This window comes from Stegodyphus dumicola, chromosome 6, assembly GCF_044657685.1.
Source record: "Stegodyphus dumicola isolate Sdum_Otavi_A_Nest chromosome 6, ASM4465768v1".
Classification (NCBI taxonomy): domain Eukaryota; kingdom Metazoa; phylum Arthropoda; class Arachnida; order Araneae; family Eresidae; genus Stegodyphus; species Stegodyphus dumicola.
Genome location: NC_140773.1, coordinates 69,158,558 through 69,172,040, shown reverse-complemented (window position 1 = coordinate 69,172,040; position 13,483 = coordinate 69,158,558). Strand labels below are relative to the sequence as shown.

The 13,483-nt window shown below is 32.6% G+C and overlaps 1 protein-coding gene across 5 annotated transcripts in view; it reads left to right on the top strand.

The window, feature by feature from the left end:
• Positions 1–13,483, top strand: part of LOC118202161 (targeting protein for Xklp2-like) — a 101,390-nt gene that overhangs the window by 32,341 nt on the left and 55,566 nt on the right. For all 5 annotated transcript variants that reach the window (XM_085818481.1, XM_035374311.2, XM_085818482.1 and 2 more), the window contains one exon: positions 5,966–6,104. In XM_085818481.1, the coding sequence (XP_085674607.1) occupies positions 5,966–6,104 (139 nt within the window). The remainder of the gene's footprint in view (positions 1–5,965; positions 6,105–13,483) is intronic.

Here is a 13,483-nt window from a genome sequence, read left to right as displayed (position 1 = left end):
TGTGGAAAAGAAACTTTTGATAATAAGGGTAAAATATTGAGCTTAGGGGAAACAAACTAAACTAACGGAAGATGTGAAACAGGCAGGACATCTTATAGCCTATGATAACTATTTGACGTCTTTTAGGCTTGCAAAAAGTTTACTTATAAGTGGTCTGTTTTCTGTGGAGACTGTGAGGCTGCAAAGGAAGGATCTTCCACCAATGCTGAAGGCTAATAACAAGCTAAATACAAAGAGGGGAATCAATGTTCCTAACTAAGGAAGGTGTTGCTGCAATAAAGTGGATGGACAAAAAGGCTGTTACATTGTTGACTACTGCACACAATTCAGGGATTATTACATCTGTAAATCGTACACAAAAGGATGGTACTAAAACAGAAGTACCTTAAAAGCTGAACCTAAAAGCTTACCTAAAGCTGTTGCCGTATATAACGATATCATGGAAGGGGTTGATTGCTTCGATCAAAGAAAAGAAAGATACCAAATAGGAAGATCTGTAGAATGGTGGCATCGTATTTTTGATTTTCTTATTGATCTTGGCATCGTAAATAGTTTTATACTGTGGCAAGTAAACAAGAGAAACAGAAGTTTAGACCACCTAACATTCCGTATAGCATTAGCTCGTCAACAAATAGACGGATATTCCTCGAAAAAGGAAAGGCCGTCCAGCTAGCTTCCAAGCAAAAAGGTGTGCAATTCCGGATGATATACTCTTAGCCAATGTGGGAAATCATATACCAAACATGGTTTCCAACTATAGACGATGTAGGAAATGTAGCACAAAGGCCCAAGAAAAGAGGACCCGCTATATGTGTGCGGTATGTGATGTACCCTTCTGCATTGCAATATGTTTCTCATCTTTTCACGGCAAATAATCGCCTTTAAATTGAATTTTCTCTATGACCATAAAAGGTCCCGTGGGAAGTATAATTCCCACCCCAAATGTAAACAAAAAATTTGGCAAAATAAAATATATTTCCTTAAATGCTATTGTTTAGTTGATAATAAAACATGAAAAACGGGAGAAATTCAAAAGAGAAATAAATGGCCCACGAAAGGATTAAAGAAGTAAATGCTTCGAGAGTTAACACGTTCCCTGCCAGACCGTTTTTTGAAGACTTCCTGTTCAGGCCGGGTGGGGCGTATACGCCCCACGCTTTACATTTGTATTATTTTGTTTCTGGCATATGCCTTACAATAATTAAAATAGCGCAAAAATCATAATTATCAAGGAAAGGTTGTATAGTTTAACATGCATAACACAACAAACCAATAAATTTATTTTTCTAGGAATTAGTTTAACAAATACCTGGCTGATCATTACTATGCCAAGCAAGTTGCATCCTCACATATAATGTTTTTTTTATCATACGTATATCAGTTTTAAATAAAACATTTTAGTTAAATTCAAGTTTGTATGCAATTACAAAGGGATGTTACTATGAACTTTATTAAACATGGCAAACATAAGTCTGCTTTATCCACACAACTATCGCAGAATGTCGCAACTTTTACAGTACAGTTTCTTGCCGATTGGGAAACCAAATTTTTAACATTTCTTTCGTAACAAATTTTACAGCGCCTTCTTATCAAATTAAAGTGCCCATCATGCCCCACAATTAAATGAGGGCATCAGCAGTAGTATTAAGATGCCCATAATTGAGTGCTAAAAAATTCTTCATTTTACAATGATAATACCAAATGGCTTGAACGGAAGTTTAGCGTGGGGCGCATACGTCCCACGCGGCAGGGAACGTGTTAAGATAAAAGGCTCTATTGAAAGTTATAAAATACCTAAAGTAAATGGAGGTGTAGTTACTATTTCCATTGTTAAAAATAGGTTTGAGAAAAGTAATTTCTGCACCCTTCAGCAATTCAACTGGCAGTTCTCAAAATAATAATCTGCCAGTGTTCATAAGATTTGTAAGAAAACTGATTCAAGTTATTATTATTATTTTTTTTTTTACGATGCAAGTAATAAAAATGTTTTTTATGTGTAAGGTACTTTTGTGTTGCTTGCATTTAAGAATTAGTAACTATTTAAAGTTAATTCATTATTAAAAACTATATTTTTATCATTTTGCGAAAAATCTCCTGATTTCTTAAAAAAAATCTCCTGATTTTTGAGTGTCATAGGTTGGCAAGTATGGTATTATAAAATTTTAAATACCTCCATAAAGTTCGGTTGTTCATTACTGAAGTAGTGAAGCAGAAAGGGGCCTCCGAAGAAGTTTTTGCCCCAGCCCCCAATTAGGCTAAGTCAGTCCCTGGTTACACAGTACAAAGTTTGAGATTTCAAATCTTCAGGACTTTGACGATTCCCGACGGATTTTAGGTCATCGATTTAAATCTAGTAAAATGACATGCTAAAAATATGAAATAGTTGTTTATGAATCAGTGAAGCATTTATAATCTTAAGGGAATCAACATTTTCAAAACTATTTATTTCTTTGTTGTATTAAATATTTTTTTTCAATGTAAGTTTTTAAGTTACAGTTGAAGTTATGAAGTTCCATTCATGTTCAAGCTCTGTAACTGCAAAGTTGAGAGTTCCTACTAAATTGTCAGTCAAATTTTTTTTGTTTTCAGGAGACTTTTTGTCACTTTCTTCACTACAGATAGTGACATTTTCTGCATTCAGAAACCATACTACAGATTTCAAGAGTTGTTTCCTTTTAGCATAGCTTAATTCTTTAACATCAAGATAAGCTGAAATAGGATATTTAGATGCTAAAAATTTGCCTGTATGGGGAGGGGAATCAAAAAGTTTTGAGACTAGCTTTGTTGAAAAGAAACTATTTTATCTATATGTACATAATGTCACTTTCAAAATAGTCCCCTTGCACAACATTTTTGCCACTTCTGGAATGTGTCCTGAAACCTTTTTCTTGAAGCATGCCAAGTACCTTCCGCAAGTACCATCTGCTGTGCATTATTGGGGATGTCTCACAAGATAAATGACTGAAGGCATGTTTTTCCACTAAATTTTGTCTTGCTTCTGTTGTTCATTGTGGTAGTTAGCCTAGATTATATTAGTTTAGGTATTTATTGCATTTATGTCAATTTCCCATGTATACTAAAATATTATCTTAGTCCCAAATAAATAAATTCAAACATATACTTAAGGCTTACCCGAATAACGAATCACCTATTCTTAATTCAGCACTAAATGGAATCTTTTGGCCTATGAATATCATTTAGAAAATCTATAATTTTGCATAAGGAAATATACTTCTATTAAATTTCTCCTCCTCATCACACTCAGTGCTTCACATGCTGTTGGCTGAAGTCTAATCACTCATAATGTCAGCATAAGGTTACTGTGCTGTTTGATATTCAAATGTTAATTTAAAGAAAAAAAGAATTGTTTTAGACATTGTTGAAATCATTTCTCAAGCTGTTATGAGTTGATAGTCATGTGGTGATGAAAATAAATAACAATAAATGATTTCCCGATAGTCATCAGGAATATGAGTTAGTCAGTAGACATAGACTCGAATTGGTATGAATTCTTCATAGTTTCTATGGAAATTCCTTAAAAACTCTGAGCTTCAGAAAATGCTTAAAAAACTTCAGATTTTACTCAAAGAAGGGCAAAAGAAATGGTATGCAAGAGAAAACCAACCTTTTATCTTTTTTTTTTTTTTTTTTTTTTTTTTTTTTTTTGAGAAACTGTTCATTGTGTATCACATTTAAGTTGATGGTCTTGCCGATTCCGGCCCTTATCTTTCCAATCAAGTATCCTGCATTGAAGGACTTATTTAACCATGCAAGTCCATCTGGTTATATTATGGCAAGAAAATGTGGTATGTGCTTCTTGTGAGTTGTCAAACTGGAAGTTTTTTTAAGTTCATGAATTATATAGCTTTAGAAAAAAAAAAGCTAAAATTATGGAGCCAGAAATTTAAAGACTAATATTCTACAGAATTTTTGTGCACTAAACCATCTAAACTTCTTGTAAATCTTGCACCTTTCTTTAGCAATGAAGATTTTCAGTTGTGCATAGTGTAAAAGATGATTGACGAAGTTACTCATGGCTATCATTTCAATTCAGTAAAAAACAGATCATTCAAAATTCTAGATAAGCAAATGACGAAAGGTTGCTTACCTTTATGATCCGCGTTCTTCCATCCTGGTCCGCCGCTTTTGTAGACTCCGATTTGGTTTCCAACTCATCTAAAATTGGCACTATTTTGTATGAATCACTTTATTTGACATTTCGCACAAAAGAGGAACAATTTCTAAATCATTGCAACATCAGAAAACACTTCTAACTACTTAGCATCATTGTTATTCATATCTAAAAGCATCATTATTCTACTGTGTCACTGTTCTAAAAGCATACACTCATCGTTGCCAGTTCTCAAAAAACAAACTTTCTTTTTCAATTCTTGTTCTGGAGGCCCAATCCGTTCCCCAAGAGCGGAGCGTGCATCGTTCGCCACAGTGGCATGAAAAAATTAGGGCTATAAAAGCCAATGAAACAGATGTCATAAAAGCAAATGCTATTTAATTTGATTTTTAATTGAATACAACCTTCCAATATCAGTTTCAGATGGTTCAGAATAGCTTTTAAACCCGATGTTTCTGGATCCTATGATAGCAAAAAAATAAGTACTCTTCTGTTATCAGGACTGGATTCAGAAATATAGGCATTTATGTGCTTAAATGTGTGTGCATATACATGCATATATACATATATTTCTCAATCTGGCCCCATAACAGAAGAGTACCAAAAAAAAATATCTCATTCAAATGCAGCCTGTGAAAGAATTTTTTCTAATATTTGAAAAAAAAAAAAAGTATTGGACTCTATTTTGATCAAATTTAGATAGGAAAACTCCTTTCTCAATGAAAAAATAAACATGCAGGCAAATGAAGAACCGTGTTATAAGAAAAGGTTGTCTAATTCAGAACTTAACCTTGTGAAGCGTGCTACTTATAAATCTTTATTTTCATAGTTTATAAATGAGTTAAATATTTTTGTTTATGATTATATGTACATTAACTTGTCTGTTTAGAATTTTAAGAAAGAGTTCTTTGTTATTTCACTGTAAAAGTCAGAATTAAAATATCTCGATGATATATGGTTTATATGTTCTAGTTTCCTCTGCGATCATATGTGATTTAAAATATTTGTTTCAAGAATATGTTAGTAGATTTAATATTTCTGCTTAAGTAATAATAAAATGAAAATTTCTAATTAGATGTGGATATAATTTTCAGAAGTATTTTTAATCATTCAGTTTTTATATTTATGGATTTTAAATTAATTACATTAAAGGTTAATTAAAAAATATGCCTTATATGCCCATTTTTAAAGTTATCAAAATGTCATTCTACTAATGTAAAATCAGCGATGAACTTTGATAGAATGTTTCAATTTGAGATGCATTCCAGAAAAATGGCTATGAAACCAACAAATTTTTCATTGCATAGGTTTAAGCTAATAAGTTGTTGTATTTCTTCAACATGAAGGTACTTTATGTAGTGCCAAACTAAAACTAAGACCAGGGACTTTTCACATGCTTTATTATGAAAAAAAAATGTATGTTGCGCATGCATGAAGCATTAGCTTATAGAAAGCGAGATGCTACTTTTGTAATTTAAATCTTTCCTTCTTTTTGCAAAAAAAATTGTTGATTGTCCAGAAATCTGGGTTTGGGGCTTTATGCTGTACTGAAGATAATTTGAAATTAACTTTTTATTAATTAAATTAGAAAATGTAAAAAGAGGCTATGTGACAGAAGTCAAATTTTACAGGAGGGGGGAACTATCCTCATAAGAATGTCGGAAGATAACAAAACATTATGAGATTATAATTAGGATCCATGTAATTCAGCATTTTTCAAACATCTGACATTATTGTAAGAAATGGGTCAGTTTTTTTTTACTCCTGTAAAATTTATCTTTTTTAATATAGACCCTTTGTACGTCCTCTGATTCAATTTCTTTCTGTTCATAGATGATCAACCTCTGGAACACTGGTCTCCACATTCATGTAAACCTCAGTCACCTAAACTTCAAGCTGTGAAAAGATGCCGACCTGTAACTGCACTAAGTAAAGAAGAAGAAGAAGCTAAAGAATTTGAAGAAATGAAAGCGTAAGAATACTTTTCTTTTTTAACCTAATGAAACATAAAATATTGCTTTAGTAGAAATTCTTTACTATTTGTTTGGAATCAAAACACAGTAAATCTCTCTAAGGTGATCACTCATGTTTCCAAATGATTTTGATTCTTTGTGGATGTGATTGTTAGGGAAAGTGATTATCAGTGATAAAAATTGTTGATTTGAATAATATATTTATTCTGACTCTTGAAGTCTATTAAAGAGAAAGTAAATGTGTATTGTTTTTTTATTGATACCATTATATTAGTAAAATTATGAATTATTTGCAAAGATATGTAGTAAATAATGTAAAGAAACTTTAAAACATTTAATTATTTGAAATATTGTAAATAAGTATGTAAATGTACATGTCAGTTTGTTTTTTCGGAATCTGTGCATTATAAATTGTGTAATAATTTCAAAAATATTCTCTGCTTATTTAAAATATTCACCTAATGAAACCTACTTGCTTAAGTTTTGGTTTAGTTAAATAATTTTTCTGAATCACTTTGTACTTTGATTAGTTTAACCAGCATAAAATTTATACTAAGTAATTTAATTGTATGTCTTTATTTTTTTAACGTCTTCTGCAACAGCCTGTCAGCAGCACCTTTAATAAATTTTAATCATGTAACCGAAATCAGCATTTTTATTTTCTGTTTCTAGCATGTTAATATAATATTAATCACTAAGATTTATGAAATATAAAATATAAAAAAATCACATGCATATGTGTATTTAATTGCTAGCTTTGACATAAATCAAATTGATTACAATACTTTCAAGCATAGAAATGAATTAATTTCCTTGACAACACTTGAAAACATAGATGTATTGTATAGCTTACCAGCTGTAAAGACAGAAAATGGCAAGGGGAACATGCTCCAAAAAAAAAAAAATCTGTATGTATTAAATCATTTTAAAAAGGTCTTGCTATATCACTGATAAATTAAGTCTTTGTGACACAGTGAGAAAGGATGAAATTAATGTTTCAGAAAATAATAATTGTTTTATATAAAAAAATAGTGTTACATTTAGACCTAGAAATTTGGCTCCTTGATTTGTTTAATACATTGAATACTTTAGTTTCTTTGGGAAACTAAACATCCTGTTGGTGCTTTAATATATTTTAGATATTTTTAGTCAAGTTATGGAGTTATCATATATAGCAAAGTCTTGCTTCCTCATCATCTTGTTATATATAACACTATGCGCATGTTGAAAGCTGAATGATAAGCAATACATTTACTGTTACAGAAATTTTAAAAACTGCATAAAAGAGACAAATATGACAAGCTTTTTATTTTCTAACAGCTATTAGAAGAAGAAAATTAATAACGTATTTAAAATAACAAAGCAAGTCTTTTGCAAAAAAAGTCACACACAGGAGTTAGCACAGATGATGGATGGATGAAAAAAATTTACTAGTGCTGAGACAATTCAAATTTTCAATAAGGTATATGACCAGCATAAGCTGTAGTGCAGTAATCACAATGCCATGAACACATTCATCATCTTGTTATTTTGCAGCTTTTAAGACAGATAACTCCATTCCTATTTTAGAGCATGTATTAGGTCGTCTAGCAAAAGATTGAACTGTTGAATCCAGTGTACTCAGTGAAGCTGAAATATATAGAATGTTCAGGCTAACTAATTCTGTGGGTACTGTTGCTATTGAAGAGATCTTTCACTGTTCTGAACCAATGAGGTGTGGTGTTATTATCCATTTAAAAAAAAAAAAAAAAAAAAAAAACCTTTGTCTGTGGCATCACAAAAACAGCATCCAGTAACCTCTTTAGTGTAATGGTCACTAAGTGTGATACAGTTAATCCAATTCTTGTAATTCTACATTCATCAGTTGTGCTATCACCTTAATACCAATACATTCTTCTTCTTCTTCTTTTTTTTTTTTTTTTTTTTTTTTTATCTTGGCTTACATATCACCTTGTAAGGCTTTCATACTAAATGATATCTGGTATCCATTTGCAGACTAGAGGTGGGCAAGGCCAATGTATGAGATCAGATAGAATTGTTTGCTCACTAAACTGAGTCAGTTTTGTTTTACTACATTTTGTTTGGTAACAATAACCCTGATGAATAAGATTAGGAATGCAGAGTGAATTTAGCAGTTTGCTATAGTGGAGCAAAGAGTGGAAAGAATTGAATGAGCAGTGGAATCAGAAGAGTTGACTCAAACTGCTAACTCCTGGATTGATCTCTTTCAGCTATAGTTTTGAAATTCCCTAAAATATCCATTCTGTACGAAACTAATAATAATATTCTGGAATAAAAAAATTATTTCCCTTTTAACATGGAGGAGAAATTTTCATTTCTTCTCTAAAATAGGAATCAAACTTCCCTGGCATTCTTCCAGCAAGAGTTGTCAATGGGTGACTCTAAAGAGCTACTGATCAGTTTTGTGAAATTGCTGTTCATTGAATGAGTTGGCAAGTAAAACAGCCTCCTCCTTTGCAGATCATTGAATCTCAACAGAGAGCAAGATAGAAAAAGAGTTTTGAAAACTGATGTAAGTAGGAATTAATTAGATATAAAAAATATTAAATCTTTCGGTATGAATAAGAGATTTTAAAATGCATCATAGAATCTTTGAAGCAAAGATGTGTTGGGAAACCTAATAAAAGTACTAAACCTAGCAAATGATTGTGTTGTAAATTTATTGCCACATTTGTGATATGTTAAAAAATTGTTAAATCTTATGACAAGATTGACATTTTCAGAAACTTTTACTTGCAATTTTAGATATAAAAAACCAGACATTAAGCTTAAAGGTCACCCAAAAGGTTCTGTGATTTTTCAAATCACACCATTTTTTTTAATAGCTTTGCTACTTTTGAGGACTGACCTTGATTAAAGCATAGGTTTAAACAGTCTTTTCTGCTCACGTTGCAAAACTCTAATATGTGCTGTGGCATACTTTTTGTTTCACTGCAGTGCTAAAAATGAATAACCTGAAATTTCACTTTTGTCATATTATTCTCTTTTATTTTGAAAAAAAAAAGTGCTAATCCAGCTGAGTGATTATAAAATTTGCTGTTTTTGATGACAAACTTTGAAGGTAATTTGAGAAGTGCAGAAATTTAAGTTTCAAAGATGCTGTCTGCTCTGGACAACCATCCCACGGTTGCCACGCTACCAGGAAAACCGGAAAAAGTCAGGGAATTTGGAAATTGACAAAAAAAATTCAGGGAAAAGTCAGGGAATTTAAGTGTTTTAGTCAAAATCTGAAAAAGTCAGGGAATTTCATACAATGATCCCGCCAAAAAAGGCGAGTTTTGCGCCGACGTCGGAAGAGATCACTTTTTTGGCGAATTGTGTATCACGTGAGTGTCATTCGGGCAGCTGGCATAGAGCCAATTTTCGCAGCTCCACTTTGATCAGGGTTGCCACGCTACCTGGAGAACCGGGAAAAGTCAGGGAATTCGAAAATTGACCAAAATATTCATGGAAAAGTCAGGGAATTTAAGTATTTTTGTCAAAATCTGGAAAAGTCAGGGAAGTTCATAAACGATGCCGCCAAAAAAAGCGATTTTTGCGCCGACGTCGGAAGTTTTTTGGCGAATTATGTATCACGTGAGTGTCATTCGGGTAGCTGGCATAGAGCCAATTTTCGCAGCTCCAATTTGATTGTCTTTTAGAAAGGCAAAGCAACTTTCCCGCAACTTTTGGTTTCCACTATTCTCGAGAATCGCATGTGCAGTGCATGAACTAAAGAAAGTACCTGTTCTTGCATAAAACAAAATGGGTTTAATCCTATTATATACGGTACCATGGAGGTTAGAATCAAAGAATATGTATTGTAAAGAAGGAAAACCTCTCTGCAACAGACGTGGCTCCGTTCCATCATAGAGTGAAACAGCTGTGCATGTCTGATATATCTGTCGTCGAAGTTCGAAGGTCACGTTATCAAGAGTTCATAAAATGAATATCGTTTAAAATTTCTTGAACGACTTGCGCTAAAAAGACGTGCCACGCACGTCGAGATGCTTTTGTCTCAAACCGTGAGCGACGTGAACACCACGTCGATAAGCATTTATCGCAAAAATGAAAATAACGTGGTGCACACGTCGCCTAACAACGAGATTGTTTATTTCTCGAGTTACAGCTCTGGATTGCACTCGCAGATGCGGAGCGGCGTAAATGAGACACTTTACCGCTTGTTATATTGTAGCGTACTGCACCCCCAACCGTGAAGTTTAGTCTTAGCGCAAGTGGTTAAACTCTAAAGGAAAAGAAAATATTTTTTGGCGCAAGTAAATTAATTCATGGATTAGTTATTTTCAGGGGGAAAAAAACTACGAAAATCCGTTTTTAAAATTATTGCGTGGATTTTTCGCAATAATTTTAAAAACGGATTTTCGTAGTTTTTGTCAAAGAGCGTTTCTTCACGTGTTTCTCAATTTCCTGTACACATCGCGAAGAGAGAAATTCTGGCCGCCAGGTTCCGTCGCCAAATCCCTTGGCAAATTTTCCCTCCGCATTCTAACGGCGTAATAGCATTTTACTTGTATGGAACCTTTTCTTCTTTACATAGTCGTTCTTTGTTTAGAATAATAATGGGATTTGGCGACATCATGATGCGCAGTAAACGGGTCATTTTGGTCTTGGCGACAATTTTCAAAATCGTGCCAAAGCCTTACCGTATACTAGAATTTTACCGCAAAATCTTTTTAAACCTTTTTTTTTTTTCTTTTTAATAAATACCTTGCCATTTTGCAGTAAAATAAAAAAATAGTAATCAGTCATCTAGGCTAGCCATGTAATATAACTATATTCGCTAAAATATCGTTGATTATTCTAATTCAATTTTTAAGTAATTATTTTTATGTTATTCATATAATTTAATGTTGCTTCTTCCCTCTAAATTTATTTATTATTAGTAAATAATATTTCCAAATTTCAGGAAATTTTCTCTGGCATAATCCTAAAATTAATTATAGCAGTATGATGACATACCATCACGAAATTTAATGCACATATTTTTTCCTTATGTATGCTGCAAAATAAATATAAAATACCTCAATTTATTAAAATAGATTTCTTTCTTTCGTTTAGCTGCAGAATGTCTGCAAAAAAACCTTATTTTATTCCAGATTGGGAAGATTCTAATCTCAATCTTCAGTGGAGAAAACAACAACTATTATAATTATATTTGTGTTTTCAAGTGTTAAGATGCCTTTTAAGAACATACCTCACGCAAATTAAATTTACCTAAAATCTAACCTAACTATTTAGCATTGCGTTGTGATTTATAAGGACCGGATTACCCTCGCGTTGAACTGGTGATGATCATGAGTAATAATTAAATAAAACATACATTTGTTATCCAATGTATATATCTTAAATTTTATTAAGTTTCTTAAGTGGAAAACTAAACAAAATTATCAAACAAAGTATACCAAGAATAATTAAGAATAAATGTCCTCTGGGATTTATTGAATAATTAAGTGAATTTGCTACACAATACAAGTAATACCATAATTAATTTACCTCTTAGCACAGCCAACGTCCATTACGCGGATAGACTGGAATTTTCTTGAAACACACCTGGAAAAGTCAGGGAATTTCATTCTCCTGTTTGAGTGGCAACCCTGTTTGATTGTCTTTTTAGAAAGGCAAAGCAAGTTTCCCCGCAACTTTTGGTTTCCAGTAACCTCGAGAATCGCATGCGCAGTGTATGAACTAAAGAAAGTACCTGTTCTCGTATAAAACAAAATGGGTGTAATCCTAGTATACGGTACCATGAAGGTTAGAATTAAAAAAATATGTATTGTAAAGAAGCAAAACCTCTCTGCAATAGACGTGGCTCGGTTCCATCATAGCGAGAAACACCTGTGCATGCGCGATGTATCTGTCTATCGAAACCGGTGTCGAAGTTCGAAGGTCACGTTATCAAGAGTTCATAAAATGAATATCGTTTAAAATGTCTTTAAAGGAAAAGAAAATATTTTTTGGCGCAAGTAAATTAATTCATGGATTAGTTATTTTGACGGGGGAAGGGGGAATCCAAGAAAAAACGTTCTTTGATAAAACGTTTCTTCTTGGATTTTTCGCAATAATTTAAAAACGGATTTTTGTAGTTTTCTTTTTTGTCAAAGAACGTTTCTTCTTAACACGTGTTTCTCAATATCCTGTGCGCAGAGAGGGAAATTTTGGCCGTTCCGTCGTCAAATCCCTTGGCAAATTTTCCCTCCGCTTTTTACATAGACATTCTTTGGTCAGAATAATCTCCATGTATGGTACAGTGGGATTTGGCGACATGATGATGAGCAGTAAACGGGTCATTTTGTTCTTGGCGACAGTTTTCAAAATCGTGCGAAGGCCGTACCGTATACTAGGATTTTACAGCAAAATCTCTTTTCTTTTTTTTTTTTTTTTTTTTTTTTTTTTTTTTTTTTTTTTTTAATAAATACTTTGTCATTTTGCAGTAAAATAAAAAAATAGTAATCAATCATCTAGGATACCATATATAACTATATTTGCTAAAATATTGTTGATTATTCTAATTAAATTTTTAAGTAATTATCTTTATATTTATGTTATTCTGAATCTACAACATGAGCCAACTTTTACAATCATAAAAATAAATGTCTAAAACTAGGTTTTACAGAAGTTTCAGTTTCATTGTATAAAACTTTGTCTCAATTTAGTGCAATCTTATCTCCAGCCAGACATCTAGAAGAAAAAATATTTTAACAACCCCATATTTCATACTTTTTAACTTGCCATTTGCAACTTCATTTAGCATTTTGTTTCCTCAGTTTCTCACCCCTGCTCTCTAATATTGTAATGAGTGCAAGTGTGTGTGAAAATGTGCAGAGTATATTGCTAAAATATGCTACTGGCTGTCCGTCTTGCATAAGCATGTGTAAATACGCATTTACATTCTTTGTCGCTAAAACTCAATTCAATTCAATATATAAAGAAATCTCACTTACCTGTCAGACGCATTCTCCACTTTTATCATTTTTTCTATATTTTATTGACGACACAATTAAATACATTTACAACAAAGAGAGGCACATATAAACTTTGGTTAATGTTTCGCATTGGTCTTACATCTTTCGCAATCATCAAGGTTCTAAACTAGTCCGAAGAATTTAAGCGCACACAGCGCCATCTGGTACAATACAGTTTCTACAGCATGACTCGCACTGCAAAATCCAATACATCTGTGGAGATTTCTAATTTGCTATCCGTTTCAGGAAATTTTATGAAGCTTGAATTAATGCCACTTCTTAAGTCTTCCAATGCCATGTTTTCTTCTGCTGACCAGTTGAATAGGACTTTAATAATGCCTGTGATATATGAGCAAAATCTTTGAAGAAAATCGTATAATAGGGGTACAAGCCCA